The sequence below is a fragment of the Achroia grisella genome, unplaced genomic scaffold (genome assembly GCF_030625045.1).
Source record: "Achroia grisella isolate CSIRO2021 unplaced genomic scaffold, CSIRO_AGI_Agris_v1 utg642, whole genome shotgun sequence".
NCBI classification, from domain to species: Eukaryota; Metazoa; Arthropoda; class Insecta; order Lepidoptera; family Pyralidae; genus Achroia; species Achroia grisella.
In genome coordinates, this window is record NW_026712979.1 from 343,260 (window position 1) to 366,039 (window position 22,780).

Genomic DNA, 22,780 nt, shown 5'->3' on the forward strand with positions numbered 1-22,780 from the left:
GTAGAGCCAGAAGCAAAATTTTTAGGTGTAATATTTCAAAATAATTTAAGTTTTAAAAAATATGTCGATTGTGTATCAGATAGAGCCATGATGTCCACTAATATTCTCAGATCTTTGGTCGGCACTACTTGGGGAGCAGACCCTAAAATTCTGTTAATTCTTTACAAGTCGCTGGTTCGAACGCATTTTGAATATGCGTTCTTCTGTTTTTGTAACAAAGAAAAATATGTTGATAAATTAGAAAAACTCCAAAATATAAATTTAAGATTAATTTTGGGAGCCATGAGCACATCACCAATAAATTCGTTGCAAGTTGAATGTAATATACCCCCATTGCCGTTACGTTTTGAATTGCTAAAACTTATGTTTTTACTGAAACTTTATTCTGTTCATGATAACCAATTATTACATAAATTAAAAAATCCATCCTCTCCTAATAATTTCCTCTCTAATAATATAACTGAAATTATTAAAAGTCTACATAACTCCAACATATTTATTAATCAGAAATTAGTTCACAATAGCAATTCATATGATTGTAATTTTTTTAAAACCCCCATTTTTATAAATAAGAATTTACATAATAAATATGATGTCTATGATTACATATCTCAATGGAACAATTATAGGCATATGTATACGGATGGTGCTAAAAATAAAGACTGCACGGCTATTGCTGTTTATGATGCCAAGGAAAAAATATCATTCGGTACAAAAATATCGAATAAATCGAGCATATTTACTGCTGAAGCTTACGCTATTATCTCAGCGCTAGACTATATTGGTGAAACAAACAATAATGATAAATGGGTCATATTAACGGACAGCATGAGTGTCTTGTTGGCCCTTGCGAATGTTTCTTCTAGTAAAACATCTTTCGTTATACAAAATATTCAAAGGAAAATATATGATTTTAAAAAACGGCTTAATATGGATATTAATCTTATCTGGACTCCAGCTCACGTTGATGTCACTGGCAACGAAAAAGCTGATGAACTGGCTAGGTTCATCACAAACTGTCAAATTCAAGGAAAAGAAAAATACATGTTAATCCCAGCTTCAGATTTTATCGTTGAAATAAGAAAAACAATTAAAACTAAATGGAAACAACAGTGGGAAGAATCTATAAAAGTTAAAGGGAAATGGTTCAGAGAAATACAGCAAGAATTTAAAACGCCATGGTTCGTTCAAGGAAAATATGTGGAAAGAAAATTTTATTCAATTTTATGTCGTCTTAGAATTGGACATGGAAGATATAAAAAGCATTTGCATAGGATGAAAATGGTTTCGTCTCCTATATGTGATTATTGTTCTGCCGACGAAGATCAATCATTAGATCACTTGTTTTTTGAATGTCAACATTTCGCAATCCAGCGATTAATATTTATTGATAAATTGATCAATATATATGATAAAATGGAGATCCCGCGCTCCATCCAGAATTTATTAAAGAACACAGAAACATACAAACCCATTTTCGAGTACGTAATAACAACATTTCAAGATATATAACTACTGAAGACAAGTATTAGAAAAAAAAAAAAAAATACGAAAATATTACTGAAGACAATGGCTGTATGGGCTGAGTCCTTTTGCCTTTCCCTAAAAAGGGAAAAACAGAACCAAAAAAAAAAAAAAAAAATTCAGTTTACGGTGGCTTCATATTAGCTTTTATAGAATTGTTTTCTAATTTATAGCTTCATTATTGTAATTTGGTTATTATTTCTATTTCTATGTCAGTTTTTATTATGTTTAAAACATGTTTGTGCAGTTATTTCGATTGTTTTTGTTTCGTTTTAATTTTAATTATGTGTGATGAACTCGAAGTATTGGAGTTTTTGGAAATGTGTGCACCCTACGAAAAAGAAGTAAGGAAAGTGAAAAGACGGCGATTACGCGACCTATCCAATCCAATTGATATAGACAATGAACAATTTAGAAAACGTTATAATCTAAACAAAGATTTGGTGCGTAATATGCGTGCGAACTCATATGCCGGTATCATCGAAGTTTACAGACCTACCAGTGGAAACTAAGGTATATTGTATTGTAATTATTTCACTAAATCACTAGCTGACTATGTCGGGTTTTAGTAGCATTATTATTTACGCTGCAGGCTCGTATCAACGGCCTACTTGTGATATTGCTGTTCATTCGCTAGCACAGCCAATGGCAAATAACCGATTTATTGCATTTACCCAACATCCAAAAGTAAATACATATATAAAATTCCAAGGACATCTGAGTAAAGGATAGATAATAAATATTCAAAGGTATCTATTTCTATACAATTAGCAACTGTGATTGTTGCAAATACATCTATGAGTACCATGTACCATACCATATGATATAGTGATAATATATATGGTAAAATGTATGCATACAAGTAAAGCCTAGAAAGCAAGTATACCTACAAGTATGCAACAGTCTGATGATGTGCAGTCTCTCCGGCACTTTCCTCCGAGGACAATTAATTAAATTAAATTAATTATATTTTAGGTTTTATAATTGGAATTTGGAATGCTGGGTGTATTGGGCTGTATTTGACTGTACACATGCCACCCCATTGTAAATTAAGAAGAGATATTACTGTAGAAAACAATACCATTCATTAAATATATAATTGGTAAGTGAAATATAAATTAAAAGACATGTTTAATAATATAAGCACTTTTAATATCTTTTTTTTAATATAATTATATAAATTAACAATAAACAAGATTTTAGATATGCAAAATATGTTAATGATTATACATCTCTAAAGCTACTTATATACTAACAATAAATTGTTTACTTAAATATTAAATGACCATAACACTTAGACATATGTTTCAAATAATCTGTATCCATGTAATTAATCTCATATGTTTCAAATAATATTTATCTATTAATTATTCTCTTATGTTTCAAATAATCTTCATCTATGTAATTAATCTAGAAAAAATTTTAGGTTAGTAATGCTGACATGGAGATTATAAGTGTGGATGCCAACTGGAACTGGAGCTACTCATGACATTTGGGCAAACCAGAGGCATTAAGCAACATCTAGAGGACTTAAGCTGGAATAAATCCTTATGATTACTTGGTAAGCACAAAATTTTATTATGAAACTACAAACATCATTACATCTAAGCTCTAAACCTCAGTAATTTAGAAACAGTTATTTATCAGCACCAACAGTTATTGTGCTGTGTTTTTAATGAAATAATACTTTTTGTAAATAAATATTAATATTATAGTATATAATATGTTGTTTTTTTTTTAGGAGATCCAGGATATGCTTTAGAGAAGTATACTCCCATCTCAAATGCTATACCAGGACCACAAGAAGCATATTACACTGTAAGAACATGGAATATCATTGAGAGCACAATTGGGCTTCTAGATTTAGATGCCTACATGTACTTTGAGCTCTTATAGAGAACTAAATGAAGGTCTAGCTGCTAGACAAACCCATGTTGTTTAGTTGTGGAACTAAGAAATTGAAACATTTATAAATAATAATATTGTTAATAGGTCAATGTTTTAATTATTTGTTTTTATAATAAAGGATATAGGTACATTATTTGTGTCTTTTATTGGTAGTTATAATTAAATGGATATGATAATTTTATTATATACTAGTTATTACCTATGACTTTGTCCATATGGCATACCTAGTTTTTGTTAAAATAAATAAAATATTTCAAATAAAAGTAACTTATGTAAGTTACTCCTTTACACAACTCATTACATATGACAGTGAAAGTATCCCTCAAATTTGGTCCGGCTGTTTCAAAGATTAGCAAGAACAAACAAACGGACAGACAAATATTTTTATTTTTTTGATGTCATTTATCTTACCTTATATATGTATGCATTTAATGAAAAGCTGTTGTATGGTGAACTTCAGAATTACAAACAGATACTTCAATTTATTTGCATAGATACATGTATTTCAGATTTTACAGAGATTCCTATTAAATGAAATAAATTAAACTTCAGATGGTTACCTTATAACACTTAAACTTGACAATCCTTTCCAGTCTTTAAAAGCCCCTTTTATTGCTGAGTGACGTCCTCACACAAGCGATTGGTATAGTACTCGAGCGGACTTATTAAAGCCACTTGCCATTTCCCTATGGGATTTTAAAAATCCCATATAATTTCAAATTACCGGTACGATACACGACGTTGGCGAGAGGTTTCTGTCCCTGATCTACAATTTAGTTAGATAAATATACAAATATAAACAGTTACATATTAGCATTATTTTAAAAAAACATTACTAAGAAAATGTTAGGAATACTTACGTTACATTAGGTATATTTTTCACAATAATTGAATTATTAAATTTAACTTGCGTATAAAGTTATGGAAAGGCTAAGTTTCAAATTGTACATTAAAATCAGAATTAAGTACTTTGCGCGGAATTTTAAGTAGATGCACAAAGTTCGTTTGGATATTACAATGAAAATATTTTTTACAAATAAATCCGAATTATTAAAAAAGACAATAAAACTGTCTGGAATATTTTTTGTATATTACACAAATTCTACCATTGTATCTTAATTACTATTTTCTATATTTAATTTACATTTATTTAATTAATATTTTGTCCAAAAAGTGACATACAAAAACTCGACTTAACGTTGCAACGAATGTATGCGTATCCGAACGCAGCGCGAGAAAATCCACTAACCAGCCAGAGACAAACTATCCAGGCAGAATACGGTTTGAATTTGGACCCTCATAATACGAAAAAGAACAATTCAGTTTAAGGCCGTAAACTGAACTGCCTGGAAACTGACTGGATTTTAAAGAGTTCATAATACGCCCCCTGTATACCCACGTATGCAAATACTCCTGTCCCTTATGTGGGAAGGCAGGAGCATGTGTAGACGTGAGCGTGCAACGTGCGTTGTGTGGTTCAGACGGCAGGTCCCCGTCGCCGCGCCGCACGCCGCCGGGCGCGGGCGCGTTCCTGACGCCGCTGACGCCGGGCTCGGGCCGCGCGCGCTCCCCGCACCACGCGCACGCGCACGCGCACCTCCACGCGCACACGCCGCTGCACGCGCACGCGCACAAGCCGCGGGCGCTCGAGCCCGCCGCCGACGACACCGCCGACCTCGAGGAGCTCGAGCACTTCGCCAAGACATTCAAGCAGCGGCGCATCAAGCTCGGTGAGTACCCGGCCGGCCCGGTAGAACTTTTGCCGTGACATGTTGTAGCATGATCTATTTCGTCGCTTCGCCGCAGGTTTCACTCAGGGCGACGTCGGCCTAGCGATGGGCAAGCTGTACGGGAACGACTTCTCGCAGACGACGATATCCCGGTTCGAGGCGCTCAACCTGAGCTTCAAAAACATGTGCAAGCTGAAGCCGCTGCTGCAGAAGTGGCTCGAGGACGCGGACTCGTCGCTGTCGGGCGGCGGCGGCGGCGGCGCGGGGGGCGCGGGGCTCGGCGCCGGGCTGGCGGAGGCCGTCGGCCGCCGCCGCAAGAAGCGCACCTCCATCGAGTCGGGCGTGCGGGTCGCGCTCGAGAAGGCCTTCCTGCACAACCCCAAGCCGACCAGCGAGGAGATCGCCGCCCTCGCGGACGCGCTCTGCATGGAGAAGGAGGTCGTGCGCGTCTGGTTCTGCAACCGTCGCCAGAAGGTGAGTCCGCTACGACCCCGGGTTTCTTTCTATCCCTTTGTTCCGTCTCTCTCTCTTCTGTCTCGAAACTAACCGATGTTGTGTGTTTGCAGGAAAAGCGCATCAACCCGCCTGCGGGCGAAGGCGCGGGCGGCGCGGGCGGGCTGCTGCCGCTGGCGCCGCACGCGCACTCTCACGGGCACGCGCTGCACGCCGCTTCTTTGCAGCCGCTGCAGCCGCTGCAGGCGCTGCAACCGCTGCAGCCGCTGCAGTCGCTGCAGCCGCTGGCGCTGCTGGCGCGCGCGCCGCCTCGCGACTGACGAGCGCGCGCGCCGCCGCCCCCCTCACATATCCTGTCGTTGTAAATAGTCGGCAGTCGCCGCCCGCCGCCCGCCCCCGCAATAACGACGCCCCGGCGTCGCGTGTACAGACTAGTTGATTAGAGTGTATATAGGTGTATATGCGAGGAGGCCGCTCGCCGGCCCCGTGTCTGTAAATTAGTGAGTAAGTTTATATAATTATGTGAATCTTTATTTATGTTGGAGGAGGACGGACGGTCGCGCGCCCCCGCCCCCGCCCGCGCCCCGCGCCCCGCGGCCGCCCCCATATCAGGGGGCGCGCGACGAGCATGTGACGTGAATGTGTAGAACACTATCTATATGTTACAATAAAACATGATAGACAGACAGATAGTTTTATTTCAGTTTCCACCTGAACTCGATACGTACCTACTTCATAATAATTTACTTTGACAAATAAAGAAAGTAAGTTCATATATTTTTAGTATTATTTCTCCTTGATTCCACACAATACGTCCTCGTAGTTTATCATAAATATTAGTTACCTAATTAGTTTACTGCCAAGATTTTCATGTTGGTATTCAAAACTGTCGATACTATACTACCAATAACAAAAATGTAATTGCGAACATTCATTTTAAGACCACACTTGTGCGACTGCCCTTTCATCATAAATAATTTCTTCTACTCTCTGTCTAAGACGTTAAATATTGTTATTTACAAATGTACACCACCTCTCTGCTACAATATAATTTATTACTTTTAAAAAAATAACATAGAGCCATCGAATTTTAAATATATTCTGAGCTAAATCATAGGAGGGAAATACAAAATCCTTTACATTAATACAGAATATTTGTTTTATTTTCACAACAACAAAAGTATAGTATAAACATTCTCTTGTACATGAATTTCTTCCGGCTTCAGTGTTACCGTGCCTCGAGCGCGGTGTTGTTGACGAAGTTGCCATTTTTAATAATTTTATATCACAAATGTATAACGTATAAACAAATTATATTTACCATTTTCTAGTTCCTCTACTACTTTATATCACCTACCCTTAAGGAGGAGAATCATATCTCTACTACAAAAACCATTAATAGAGAAATTACCTACGACAAGTTGTTCTGACTTATCAGGTAATCTAAATTTTTACATAATTTTAAAGCACTTTATCAATTTACAAATAATATCAAATAATATTTATTCTTTTGCACACAAAATTGTATTCATGCCGAACTTAATGCCTGATGGCATTCTCTACCAGTGTATAAAATCAAGGTTCTGGAGATCAGGAGCGTTTGTACTTATTGAATGAAATACAGTTATGAGGTTACAACCGTATATATTGATCTAAGTGCCTAAATATATTTTTTTGTCGGACTACTCTAATGCTGTTGGCCGCAGCTGGCCTTTACAGCTTCACCGGACGTTAGGGGAGAATGCAGATGGCACTCCAAAGCCGCGGAAGGACTTATGGAGCGGCTGAAGGCCAACTCCTGCCTGACGAATACGACTTTAGTCTGAGGGCACCACTAGGGGTTCGAACCTCGGCAGACACCCAATCCCATACAAGAAAATGGTTCCATCCTAACGCGGGACATTTTATTTCGCCGTCGTAGGCGCTAGATGTCGCTATATCTAAAGCAGTTCGGATTACTAATGGGTGCTTAGTAATAAAGCATTAAAATAGATGGCAGGCAATTCAGTCTACATGTCAGCGTTTAGCAGAGATAACTATATAATAATAATATCAAGAAAATTCACACAGCGCCATCTAGACCCAAGTTAAGCTAGCTAAAGCTTGTGGTATGTGTACTAGGAAACTGATACAAATACATAGATACATTTTTTTTCGTAAATACATACATATTATACATAGAAAACACCCAAACCGATATAAACAATCATACTCATGAATACAAATGTTTGTGCCGTGCGAGGAATCGAACCCGCGACCATCGGAAGTAAGGCGATGTTCTGAACCGTTGGTAGTTTGTATTCACACGTTTCGACATGTAAATGTAAACATACAAGGATTATTTAAAAGAGCAACACACAAGTTTCTTGCTCGTTCTTCTTGTGATGATACAGCTTTCCGAACGAGCGGTAGATAAAAAAAATTGTAATGACTTTGCTTAAATTTATTTGAATAAATGATTTTCTATTCTATTCTAATCTATCAATCGGTTATATAGGTTCTTTCAGGGACATTATAAGGATACTAATGGCATGTACTTGTTTAGAGTTATACTTGTAGAACCTTCGATATCTAAAAGTAGGCTGGCGGCTGTAAACACGACGCCATTACTGCTTGTTTTTTGGTATTTATGCAAATTGAAATTAAGCTAAGAAATTACAGGATATTTGGACATAACATCTACGTTCTCCAGAATGACAACGTTTGCATATGGACACGTAAAAGCACGATAAGATGACGTAATGTTTGTAATGCTATTTAACAAGTTATGTATACGTAGATAGCGTCATGGTCAGATGGGCCGTCAGCATGTTTACCATTTCAAATAACAATAGTAGGTAGTAACTTTTGACAATGTGGATGAGGGAGGGTATCGGTGATAACGACACCACCGTCATGGTGTCGTCATCACCGATGATGAGATCAATAACAATGGTAGATATTCACCATCTTAAATTAACATTATCTTCATTGATATGATGATTGAGATTGAAATTAATTAATTAATTAAAAAAGTATTAGGTTACCTACCTAATACTTTAAGTACTTAATGATTTAAATTCAAGGATCTGGGGTACTGTGACCTACTGTCTCTCAATTTTGTTCCTAATTACTATTTCAATGCCCAAAGACTATAAAGACAGTGAATTTCAGAACCGGTATGACCTGCTTGTGAGAAGCCGGTGGAAATGCGCAATGGTGGTGCGCAGGATGCCATCAGACAGAGATCGCTTGTTTGATCTCGTCATTTTCCCAAGTATCATCTCGATCAAGTCGACCAGATCACGTCGGGGTCACCACTGTTGCGGGATAAATATACTATGTTGTTGGTTGAGAATACGTATATTACAGATGTTAATTGAATTCAAATTCAAATTCAAAATATCTGTATTCATGTAGGTCTATTACAGACTCTTATGATATATCAAATCTACCGTCAGTTCGGAATGATTTCGAGATGAGAAGAACTGACAAGAAACTCAGTTCGTATTTTTTTTTAATGTTGGACATATTTACAATAATACTATTTCATTTAAATTCAAATTTGGGAGAATAAAGTGACCACCAGCATATGCTATATAAAAAAAAATCAAAAAATCTAATCAGTGTTCGCAACCTGAACAGACCAGTCCCCACAAGCAGCACCCGTACACGAGTATGACGGATGAGCCAGCCATCATTGCACTCAACCATATTAGAGGACATCGACCCGGCCCACCACGCCGCCACAAGTTTGAACTTTATAGCGAGCATGACTGTTTCAAGTTACTCCACTACGTCATTTATATTATTTACAGCATAAACTGTACCAATCACAGTTTTCACCCATTACAATATTTAATTTACATTATTTAAATTACAATATGTCATTACTAAATTTAGAATAATTGACTGACAATATGTACATAGAAATATTGATCTTATATACTAAATAACAATAGGAAAATATAAGGTGGGGTGACACAATTTAGACACGGCAGTGCTTAGTAGACAATATTGGATTTGTAGACTTACTTACTTACTAGACATTATTAAAATGCAATTATTATTTTGATGTATCTATGTAACTGTGTCCCATATTATGTATAGTGAGAAATATACGTTAACACAAAGTTTTTGATGAAAATGGGCTTTATTATACACTTTCCATTAAAATAAATATATGAATGCCATCTAATATAAAATTATTATGTAGTAAATTATTCCTGACATATTAAATCAAATGAGGTGTGACTAAAATTACATGTACACAACACTAGATTATATTTTTTTTTTGAGGTAACAAAACACTCTTAAATAACTTATTAAGCACAGAATAAACAATTGTTAATAATTTAGAATAGTACTTTTTTTTTTCACTGCTTGTCTATTACTCTACTAAAATCTTAATCTTAAACAATTCTCTTATATTTATAGTATATTCCAAATAAATCAATATCAATACGATTATTTCATCAAAATCATTTCTTAATTAATTTCTGGTACACAATATAATTCCTGGACTTGTTAATAAGCAATACATTAACAATCATGTGATTAAATCATAAACTTATATGCAGTTGGTTACACATAATATAATAACTTGGAATTTCTTCTCCTCACCAGTCCATTACTTTCTTAATTTAATTGCATTGCAAAATAATTTACAGGCTTCTCTTCTTATTTTTACCTGAATTAATATTTTATACAATAAAATGTTTTTTTATATACATATATTTACTTTTGTTTTTTTCTTATTCTTTTGAATTCCTGTTCTTTACAGTGTTCTTCTTCTCTTTCAAAAATGTTCTTTATCTACGTCTGAATGTCTAGGAGATTTAGAATATCATCTCTTATTTCTTCAGTGTTAAGTTTTTGATGTCAGGAAATCTGCCAGTATTCGTTGTCGTTTAAATATAATAAAAAAATGTTGACCTTTGATTTTAAATCGATACATATTTTTATTTATGACTAGCTGTTCCCGCGATCTCGTCCGCGTGGGTTTTAACTTTATTTTTCTAAAACAAAAGATTTTTTCTAAAATAAGTAGTCTTAGTTACATTAGCTACCTGCCAAAAAAAGTCCCGTCAAAATCGGTCCAGCCATTTCAGAGATTATCCGGAACAAACAGACAGACAGACAAAAATGTTATTTTGGTGTATGTATCGTATATATTCATATGCATGTAGTAAAAAATGGTTATTCCAATATTACAAACAGACTCTCTAATTTTATTTATATGTATAGACCTAATAATAAAAATATCTAATAATAAAAATAAATAAATATGATATTTAATAATAAAAATAAATAAAATTATGAATAACTTAGCCTCAAAAAAGAAAGTTACAAAACCTTGTACATTGTTGAATATATCCTAGAAGGTAGACAGAAAGGCAAAATCCGAGTAATGATTCGAGGACCCTCATATTTAGCTACCAACGCCAGTAATTTAGATAGGTACTGTATAAAACTTGCTTTTTTATGAATTATAATAATCTCAAGACAATTCACACAGCGCCATCTAGACCCAAGTTAAGCTAGCTAAAGCTTGTGTTATGGGTACTAGACAACTGATATAAATACATGGATACATTTTTTTTTGTAAATAAATACATATTATACATAGAAAACACCCAGACCGATACAAACAATTATACTCATGAATACAAATGTTTGTACCGTGCGAGGAATCGAACCCACGACTATCGGATAGTAAAGCGGTGTGCTAAACCACTAGACCACCGAGGCTGTCAAATTGTTTGTTTATTATTTATTTGTCAAATTGCTTCATCATCATTGCCTTGCCTTTATCCCATTATTTGTGGTCGGCGCAGTATGTCATTCTCTTCCACTGATCTCTATCGGTCGTCATATCTGAACATACTCTTCTTTTATTCATATCATCTTTCACACAATCCATCCATCTTTTCTTAGGGCGTCCCCTCCCTTTTTGTCAAATTGCTTGCTTATTGTAATTTAAATAAGGTAGATATAGCTGACCTCATATACACTACACCACATTCAATTTTCATTTATTAAATTACAATAAGTAGGTATTTAATTTTTTCATACATACTTATAATGTCACTAAGATAATTAATTGCAATAGTTACCAGGCAGACCGCGTGGAGATTGATATAATAGAGTACACTTCTATCAGATCGATCTAATTCATATTTTTCCATCTCCGAGTTTCGAAGTTATGAGCAAACAGATATACCTACGGCATCTGCCAAAATCATAACTGTCTATTTTGGTTTGCCGTAATCGAGTAAAAATTATACGTTCCACAAATATAAGATAATACAAAATAATGAAATTTACTGTTTGAAAATGAAAGCATCATCGAAAAATGCGCTGTAGTAAAATCCTGTTATCGATTATTTTAAAAAATCGATTTGAATGTATTTATTTTAACATGGCAACACTTTCTACCTAGGTACCATTGGAATAATATTGTTTTTTTGTTCAGTTGTTTTTAATTTACTTCAATTTTTTTATATGTGTAATTTATAATAATAGTGTAGTAAGTGCTTATTATTGGAAAATATAAATTGGACATTTAATATAAGGTGATAGAAATGAAAACAGTGCCATCTATGAAAACATTCTAGAAACATTAAGCCCCTAAAAGCAATGATTCAATTGTAATCGACAACAGGTCAACGCAAAAATTATTAAATGTGTGAAAATTACTTTTCTAGACGATTTTTTTCATTTTAGCATGTATATATAACTTTTTTAAAATATATAAAATGTTTTTGTACAACCATAAATAATTTCAATAATACCAATGACGCCATCTGTATCATGTTTTTTCCAACATTTCATGTTTGCTCACAACCTTTCTTTCTTTGGGCCTTACAGATTTTAAGAGGTTGTTGGAAAGGATTTGTGGTGTGTGTGTCAGTTAATGTTTAATGGACGTAACTTGTAAACAGTTAAAGAATGAAGATTAAACTTTGTTTTATTTGTCGATAAATCCAAAGAATACGCCTTCCGTATCCCTTTTGCTCCAATTGTTCGTATGGAATATCATCTAGTTTCGCTACAAGTGGAAATGGTAATTCCATCTATCCGTTATACATAATTGATATTAACATTTCAAGTTCTTCCGTTTCCCTTACACCCATAGAACCAGTCTGTCAGGCAGGAGAATATTTAAAGATACAACACAGTTCAAAATATTAAAAAAACATTCAGTGCATTAATGAAATAAGTTCCAAAATGCCAAAGTATGTAGTAAATGGAAGAAATATGTAATAAATGGTCAAAATTTGTGTCCAAAATAGTTAAAGCATATCTTTTTCCCCTACCGTCCAGTTCTATATACCGAACCAATTGAGAAGAACTGGCAAGAAACTCAATTGAATTACTTTTTTTTTAATCCAGTTTATTTACTATGCATAGTTATTTATATAGGTGTCTATGTCTAACATTAAATGAAAATCCCGAACATGAAAACTATTGCCATTCACGCTCGTCATTCAAGTAATCATTTAGTGAGCAATATGATTTAACAGAAACAACATTATTAAATTTTATTCTAAGAAATTCAGCGATATTCAAGTCTATCTTTCCTCCGCATATTAGGACAAGTCACTAGTAAGCAGAGCTCCGCTTACTATAGTCGTATTTTTAATTAAACGAAGTCAACTGACGTTTACTGTGTTGTCAGTATTTGATGAAATAAAAATAGTGTTGTGACAAAGTGAATCATTGAAAAAACTCCTGAATTAATGGAATTGCCTCGATTGTCTAGTGAATAGTTAGTGTGCCGAACTGCCGATATCGGGTACGGGGTTTGAATTTTAGCCGTGCTTTATACATACCAACGAGTTTACGACGATTATGTTCCTATTGTATCTACCTATACTGAATACCGAGTATTTTAAACGTAAAGAAAAAATTGCGTGGAAACTTTTAAGACTGTCCTATTTACAATTCATCATGTAATTGAAACTATAGATGTATAAAATATAACAATATATAACATAATATAGTTAGGTAATAAAAATAAAAAACTGCGCTTATTACAAAATTTGTTTTTATTCATCATCAGATAAAAAAATCATTGTTGCTTTCAGTGACATTAATTATAAATCTGTCTAAAAATTGATAATAATTTATCTTTGAAACAGTGTTTCGATCCACGTTTCTCCGGAGACTTAAATTGTTCACTTTGTATTATTTTAATACATTGTAGACTGAGGTCACACCAATTCCCAAAATGTCAGCTGTTTTCGAAATACATTTGTTTTTTTGGGAGCCTCAATAGGTAATAGTGAAGCAGCTTTCTCAAATACGTATTTGTAGACGTTTTGTATCATAAGTTTTTCGGTAACGTCTTTCTTGGAGACAAGCTTTGGCTTGACGTGCTTGGTTGAGCATCCATATTGTCTGTATGAAACAATATAGTAAATATACAATATACCCAACAATTACCACAAACACAACATGAGGAAAAACTTAACAAAACAGCGTGAGCAAAAAAAAACATTGGTGCTCTCAGACCAGAGGTTAGAAGCCGAATTACGAACAAAATGGCGACAGACGCTCGCGACGTTGATTTGTGTTGGCACTAGTAGCCGCGCGCTTTGTAATAAGCCGTCAAAAAACTGATTGTAGTTACTAGTAACTTATATCAGATCACTTTTATACAATTTTCTTTTGTAGTTTGAAATGATTAACTATTCTCACTCATTGTTCATTCATCTAACTGAGAACTGAACGCATCACTATTACTTTAAATATGGCAACATTATTTTACAAAGTGACATTAGCTACTGTCAGCTAGCTTCGTCTAATTAAAAATACGACTATAGTGTATTGTCCCAATATTGATAGCAACACTGCTGAGCTGGCAATCTGTGCGAAAGAGATAGAATCCCCTCCTGTGAAATTTCATGCATAGATTCGTTTCGCAATTTATAAACGTAATGAAAAATAAACTTTAATGTATTGACTTTAGAATGAAAGTTCTGCGCCTTCCAGTGCAGTTGCACTTAAATCGTTGTATGCGACGTTCGGACTGTGGCTGTGCGTCTCGTAATGTTTTCTTTATTTTCAATTAATCTGTAGTCACACACACAGTGGTCTCTTGTTATGGAATACTTGTTTTTAATCAATTCATTATTACTGATTATTTTTGATTACGTAGATACAAAAGAGTGTGTTTTCAGTTAACAGTGTTTATTGTGGATTGTAAGCATCACATTAAAAACACGATGTGCACAAACAAATAACAAGGAAATATACTAAATACTAAATTGTCTTACCTCTTATGGAAGCTGCAATGTTATTTTCGGCCACGCTAATTTTATTGCTATGTGGTACCAATGCAGAATACACTGTAAAATGCAACAATGGAACTCAAAAGAGTTTAACCCTTGAGCGTTCGGACGATGATGTGAAGAGTCGTTACATTGTCCAATGGTGCACCGCTGTGGATACTGTAGAATCCGAGTGGAATGTCGCCCTGTCGTATAACACCAATTTAAACAAAGTCAAATGCAGTAGTAGTATAGCTAGACGCTGGAACAAGCACTCTGAGATCCGTGTACCTTTTCATGGAAAAGAAATTAATTGCACAAATGTAAGTACTTTTTACTTTGCTTAAAGTGATCCAGTAATTATGTAAAGTCGTCTGTGGATACCTCTGTATCTATTTCAGTCGCCAAGCAGCTAGATTTGTAATATCTGTTTTGGTTGAAATGTGAGAAAAGTCAGTGAAATTACATTATATGTGGATATGGCATCTTAATTCTCCAGAATGCAAGTGAGTGGTGTCAAGGTCATGTGATTACATCCATGGTTCTGTTCATGTATGTACAAGCATTTGTTACCACTCACCATCATGGAGGCTGTCAACTTTTTTGGCATTCTATTCACATAGAAAATATCTTGATATGATAAAATTATTATTAAAGGTTTTTCATGAATTAATGCTTAACAAATGTACATTGTAATAAAAATGTTTAAGTTAACATAATAGCTTATAAGAAGCGGGCTGTACAATCTTGTCTGCATCAGCACTTCTATATCATCTTTTTTGGCGCCAATTAGCTATATCTATTTAAGGAGGTATGTTTTCATACAATAACCATATGCAGCTGTTATTGTGTGAAGACTTATCTCCTTATTCATAAAAATATATATATATTAATTATTTAAATTAGTAGTTATGTCATATTTTTTTTTAGTTATTTATAATTGCACATGCATATACATTTACATACAATAAATCGACAATACACATGGACTCTGTTTAAAGAGTATGGCAATTTAATTTTAATTCATAAAATATAAGATACTATTTTACTAGCAGAAACTTCATGTACATCACATTAATATAGCCTCTGTGTTATTTTGAGGATAGTATCACTGTAATGTTTCATCAAAATTGGTTCAGTAGTTTTTGCATGACAGTGTAACAAATATCTACCCTTACATCCATACTCAAAAACTTTATAATGTAAATAAGATTGGAGGGGAGGGGATTGTTAGTAATGGGAACTAGTAATTCCCAACCATTGTGATAAATTCCTAGTGAATTTGTCAGGATGGGCTAACTGACCTGACCTTCATATTTATCTTATCATCCACCACTGGTGCTCCGCCCGCATAAACCGTTAGCGCAGGCGGGTGCAACATTTCATTATCATCCAAAAAAAATATATATATGTGACACCCCTGGTGTTTCAGGCGTCCATAGGCTACGGTAACTGTTTACCATCAGATAGGCTGTTTGCTTATACCATGTAGGTGGCACTACATGGTATAAAAAAAAAGATTAAGAAATATGATAATAGTTTTATCATATTTCTTAATCTTTTTTAGTTAATTAATTTCATGAATTAACTTACTTAATTTTACTTTTCTCTAGTGCATTTTTGTCGAATGATTATAGAATAGTTTACTATTATATGCTATAGATGTATGCTGCCATGTCACCAGTATGATGATAAGATGAGAAAAAATTCAACATCGGGTTGTGATCACTGATTAAATTTTTTGTTCTTCGCGATAGCATATGCTGGTGGTTACTATTCTCCCAAATTTGTATTTTAATGACTATGTATTATTACAAACATGTTCCACTATTATTTGAAAAAAAATACAAGCCGAATTTCTTGTCAGTTCTTCTCATCTCGATATCATTCCGAACTGACGGTAGATTTGACATATCATAAGTCTGTAATAGACCTACATGAATAAACATATTTTGAATTGAATACAATTTAATAGTGAATTCATCAAAAATTCTCCATATTTGTTTCCATTGGAGCTATGTAATGATCATTTTGGTACATTGCTAGTAATGGGGCCTGTAGGTCCCATTACTTGCAATAGTCCACTCCAGTCACTCTAAAGCTACCTATAATATACTCAAATAGACTATACAAACATACTTATAGAATAAAGTTCCTGATAATATCAAACAATGTAATGTAAGGCATTTTAGGGCAAAGTTACATGAGTGGCTGATCATAAATAACTTCTACAGTATAACGGATTATTTTATTTTTATTATTATTATTATACATCTCATTTCTGTTAACAATGTTGCTAAATTGACTAAAGCAAGGGTTAATAATGCTTTACAGTTATAATTGTATATTTCTTCACAGGTTTGCTTTATGGCACCATTGGATCTGATATTCAGCAGTTGTTACTTCATACAGAGCTCACTGCCAGAGATGAGCTCACAGAAAACTAATGCTCACCGTTACATATCAAATGAGTATACAATTGCTTCGTTCATAAACCGTAAAATTTATGCTGACGCCATATATCATGAGTGAGTATTGTTTTGGATATTCAATTTTCTTTCCTCTAAGCTGGTGTTTAGGGGGTACGTGCGGCTATCAGTAAAACAAACATACACACACTCTCACAAACTTTAAATATTCTTTATTGCACTTAAATACATTTGTAAGTATATTAATTACAGCTAATGTTAACAAAGGAGGAAACTTTCATATTTATAATTTAGTGTGATTGCAACAATAAGGGGTATGCAAGGTCTGAGATCTAATTTGAATTTGAATTTATAGAGCCTATCAAAACATAGCTTTTTATACCTGAATAGTTTTCAAAATTCTACAAACTTTGAATGTCATATTTAATCAACAGCCTTAAAAATAAGTTTCAAGCTTCTAGCTTAAAAATGAAGATACTTCCATACAACTTTTCTCTCCTTTCTACATCCTCGAACTCTTTTTTGATTTACTGAATAACCTATGACCTTTCTCAGGCTCTAGTCTATCTATGTATTCAATTTCGTTTAAATCAGTTCAGTAGTTTTCACTTGAAACCGAGACAGACATACAGAGTTATTTTTGCATTTATAATATTAGTAAGGATATAATAAAAGGTAGCCATTGATAACATCTTTAAGTTTCTAGTATCAGTAATTGGGGATATTCTTTCTTAAATGAATCGGCTAAAATGTTCACTCCTGCAATGAATCTTATAATTCTTTTCATGCTGACATCGCCTTGACATATTGTGATGAGATATCTCAGAACAATTTACATAGCTCCATCTAGTTCCAAGCTAAACAGAGCTTGTGTTATGAATACTAGACAAATGGTATAAATACTTACATACACTTTTACACACAGACTGATACAAACAATCATACACATGAACAGAAAAGTTTCCACTGTGCAAGGAATCAAACCTATGACCATTGGAAGCTAAGGGGTGTAAGCACTAGATTATAGAGACTATTGTTGTATATAACTGAACTTGAACTTATAGCCTTCCCAAATCTCCTTTGGAAAGTTTACACTCTTTTCCGAGGAGATCAAAACCTTCGCTCTTAAATATCCTTCAATTCTTGTCCCTGACGGGTCTAGGTAGCGAACTCTAAAAGATCTATGTAGTGCTGCAGGTGCTACAGTCACCTGACAATAGCCCAAACAACCCAATAATAAAAAAATAGCCTACCCAAAGGTCCAATCTGTCCCTCTAATAATCCAGTGCCTAACAACCCTCTCTCATTCGCATCATATGATAATAATGAAACATTTAGTCACTGTATTCTAAGAAATGTCTGAAACCTGGATTACAAAAACACAAAGACATATATCCATAGTTAAATATTTGTTTTGATACGTACATACAGTCTTTGTTATGAACAGGCCGGTTTTTCCTCCTGTGAATGGAGTACAACGTTGTCTATCATAATCTGACGATCATTACAACTCTATATGTGCCGTTGGTAAACATAATATGTTCAAGTCATTGTAATTTACCAATATGGAATATTACAATTATTATATACTAGCTGTGGCCGCTGTTTCAGCCGCGTGAAAATAGCCTATGTGTTATTCTGATGTATAAGCTATATTACTGTAAAGTTTCATCAAAATCCGTTGAGTAGTTTTTGCGTGAAATTGTAAGAAATATCCATACATGTAACATGTATATAAAATTAATAAGATATAATTTGTTTGTATGTGTGTTTGTTAGTGACTATAAGACATTGCTTTTGTTTCGTTAAACACATTCTTACAAATAATGTTTTGTACTTATGTTAGTGGGCAATTAGAAGTGATAATATACTAAGCAAATACCAAGTTTAATTATTATTGGTTGAGCCATTAAAGTGCTGAACGATAACAGACAAACAAACATAATTTTAGCTCTATAATATTAATAACTACTAAGACCCATAGCATTTTAATGTAGATACCATGTCAGGACCACTTCTAAATGGTCCTTTATAGAAATTATTAATTCATTCATTCATAATTTAAGAGCTACGCTCTTGTCGGTGGAGCTCTTGCCACTTTCCGCAATCTTCCATCATGCTCTTTAATTCTTGATACGACATTATGATATCAAGAAATTATTAATATTAATATATATTTTTATTTTCATTCGGAAAGCTGTCTTATCACAAGAAGAACAAGCAATAAACTTGCGTGTTGCTCTTTTAAATAATCATTGCAACTTTTTTGTTTTTTAGTGGATGATAATGAAATGATGCACCCGCCTGCGCTAACGGTTTACGCTGGCGGGGCACCAGTGGAGGATGATAAGATGAGCATGAGGTCAGGTCAGTTAGCCCATCGTGATAAGTTCACCGGGAATTTATCACGATGGTTTCCAGGGGGAACCGCGTGGAGGTCAACCTGACATTGCTAACAATGTACCATACATTGTTAGCAATGGGATCATCATCCCCCTCATTCCAACTTTACATTTCCAATTCGAAACGTACTAATACGAACCACCAACTAGCACTAATTTATTAGGGTCAAATATTAAATACACAATAAGATTAAATCAGTCGTAGTGATTAGAGGAAACCAGTCCCTACAAGCAGCACTCGTTCACTAGTATGACCTTTGAGCTAGCCATCACTGCGCTCGACCATATTTTAGGGAGCCCAATGACCCGGCCCACCACTCTAGACATTTTAGTGAGCATGACTACTCATTCCACTCTACCACCTCACAGTGATGGTTTATAAATATTATTTTCGTTTTTACAAATTCCTAGTTTACAATAATTAAACTATATATTAAGAAATACAATGATATGCGCTCGACTAATAAATAGTGTAATTTCTTTTGTTCAACACGATTTTTTTATTCACAAAGGATATGTATAAATGATTTTTTTATGTAATTTCAGCAACATTGTTTCAATTCACTGGCACTTAGGAAATATAACTGCAACAGATTATTTGATGGACCTCTGCCACATCGACAACACGACAGCCAGTGGGGTAACTTATTTATATGTTTTCTTTGGCTAGTAAGCTAGCAATTTGCGGCGGTTTCGCCCGCAGTATAATATATCTACAAGTTTAAGTCAGGAACGTCGATATAACTCACCAGGCGCAAGTTTAATCCGTCATTTTCAATAATTATCGTCATATATCAGAGAATTTATACAGAACCCTAATTATACTAGCTTTTACCCGCGGTTTTGCTCGTATAACTTCATTACTGGCTGAAGTAGCAAATGTTGATATTCTAATTATAAAAAATGATTGTTATTTTTAATAAAAAGTATTCTATGTTCATTCTGATATCTCTAAGAACATGTGTACAAAATTTCATGATGATCGGTTAAGTAGTTTTTGCGTGAAAGTATAACAAACATCCCTACTTTGATATTCATAATATTACTAGCTACTCGCCCCAGGTTCGCACATAATGTAATGAAGTAAGGATTACAATCTTTTTTCTGGTGGATTAAGGACAGACTTTTGCAGTTTGTTGTAAAACCTTAGCTATAAAAAATAATGTATAATAATTTTCAGGAAGGGGACGAGTGTATAACGATAAACAATAACTGCACCATCAGTGGTACCAGAAACAAAAATGGCATCATCTGCACACTTTGGGACCTGAACGGGCAGTACAAGATCCACCTGACTCATCTCACCCCGTGGAAGTCTGGCAGCGTGTTCATTAATCAGGCGTACTCACATTACAAGTTCTGTGAGTATTTTCTATTTTTTTTTATAGACTAGCTGTCCCGGCAAAAGTTGTGTTGCCTTATAAATAAATATTGCTATAAAAAAATAGGGGTTGATGGTAAATGGGTGAAAATTTAGGGTTGTATGTATTTTTTAATGTCACAATTTAAAAAAAATTCAAAAAAGATAAAAAAAGAATCGAGTGAGCCACCCATAACACATAGGGGGTTGGTCTTTCTTTGCTTATTTTGGATGACATGGGGGGTGGGGGAGTCTAGATGATGTTTACGTCATCGGTAGTACGAATTTTTAAAATTTTTTATTAATTTTTACACAAATGGCAACAAAAAAGTCATATATTACAATATGCACTCAGGCGTTCAGGACCCTTGGGTTTGTATTACGACAGGCAAACCAGTTAGATAATATACTGAGTATCAAAATACTATATAATGTCTTCGTACGCAGTAAATTAGAAAGCAACGCAATTATATGGAACCCTCATGAGTCAAAATACATACTCATGGTGGAGAAACTCCAAAAGAAATTTATACGATATATATATCAAAGGCAGTATGGTTATAGGGTAACATACCCTAATATATATCCTACTATGTTTTTGTTGGGGATGGTGGGATATGACACACTCGAAGTAAGACGGAAGATTGCATTATTGGAATATGTAGTCAAAGTCATGAGAGGTGAAAAATGTAACCAAGCGGTATTAACATCGGTGTCCATAAGAGCGCCCAATAATTACGTACAAGCACGAAGACGAAACTTGTTTGATGTTCCACTGAGAAGGACGGAGCTGGCCAAACAGGCTCCTATTTCTCTGGCATTGAGTCTACTCAACGGTGTTGTTAGTCGTTTTCCGGATCTGGACATATTTACTAGTAATTTGCTGGAGTTTCGTAGGATGGCAGTAGATTATTTAAGTAGTATGGAAAAGTAAGATTATTATTATTGTTATTATTTTTTATTTTATTTTTTTCTTGTGTAATTAGTGTATGTATTAGTAACTAGTATGTGTTTTATAAGTGTGTGTATATATATACAATCTTCCTAAGTGGGCATATTGGGAAACTGTAAAGCTCACTTAGTGTGACGTAAATAAATAAATAAATAAATTAATTAATTAATATCCAAAACACAACTGGCACGCTCTGCGCTCGTCGACTGAATGCCGCGGCTCACGCAACGAAAGAGGATTATTCAACTACCGACCTCCGTATTTATAGACCAAAGTCAGTGTAGTAGGTTGGTCTATAAATACTAGATGGCGCTATTTACAATATTCGTAATAATCTTTACATTGGGTATTTCATTAGTACTAAAAACAAACTACCTTGTTTTAATATATTTTTAAAATATAGGACTTTTTCTGCAATAATGATGTGAATTCTAACACTTGGGACTAGGTGGCGCTGTGTGAATTGTCCTAAAAATGCTTTTTACCCATAATATTGCACTCGATGCCTGTTCGCATCGCTGGTCAAAGTTATATGCCTAAAACCCAAGCCCTATTATAGTTAGTATAGAGAAATATATTAATTTTCCTCGTTACAATATGATTGACCTTTTCAATTGACTGGATCTCTGGGTTATCAAGATATGCGAAGTAATGTGTGATTACTCATTAAAATTCCCCTTTCGTATGTATGTACCGTATAAAAGGAAGTGAATTTATAATTATGTATTGCTATCATATGTTTAAAAACTAGTTGACCAGCGAAACGTC

General features: G+C 34.5%; 1 protein-coding gene and 2 long non-coding RNA genes across 6 annotated transcripts in view; all 3 read left to right on the forward strand.

Moving 5' to 3' along the window:
- The window catches only part of LOC131849383 (POU domain, class 2, transcription factor 3L-like), a 235,557-nt gene extending 229,219 nt beyond the window's left edge, over positions 1-6,338 (forward strand). The window contains exons 8-10 of one of the 2 annotated variants that reach the window (XM_059199452.1): positions 4,914-5,162; positions 5,239-5,636; positions 5,729-6,338. In XM_059199452.1, coding sequence (XP_059055435.1) covers positions 4,914-5,162; positions 5,239-5,636; positions 5,729-5,935 — 854 coding nt within the window. In that variant the 3' untranslated portion in view covers positions 5,936-6,338. Of the gene's footprint in view, positions 1-4,913; positions 5,163-5,238 lie in introns of both variants that reach the window. The other variant, XM_059199451.1, reaches the window with a different exon arrangement.
- Positions 1,970-3,542, forward strand: LOC131849384 (uncharacterized). 3 transcript variants are annotated; one of them, XR_009357794.1, is made up of 4 exons: positions 1,970-2,037; positions 2,500-2,626; positions 2,951-3,085; positions 3,266-3,542. It is a non-coding gene; the product is annotated as an uncharacterized LOC131849384 (long non-coding RNA). The 3 variants fall into 3 exon arrangements; XR_009357795.1 differs by lacking the exon at positions 1,970-2,037 and adding an exon at positions 2,137-2,273; XR_009357793.1 differs by lacking the exon at positions 1,970-2,037 and having other exon boundaries at positions 2,301-2,626.
- A 10,969-nt stretch (positions 6,339-17,307) lies between the features above and the next one.
- On the forward strand, positions 17,308-21,055 carry LOC131849500 (uncharacterized). Its single transcript, XR_009357800.1, has 3 exons — positions 17,308-17,397; positions 20,247-20,340; positions 20,881-21,055. It is a non-coding gene; the product is annotated as an uncharacterized LOC131849500 (long non-coding RNA).
- Positions 21,056-22,780: the final 1,725 nt, after the last annotated feature.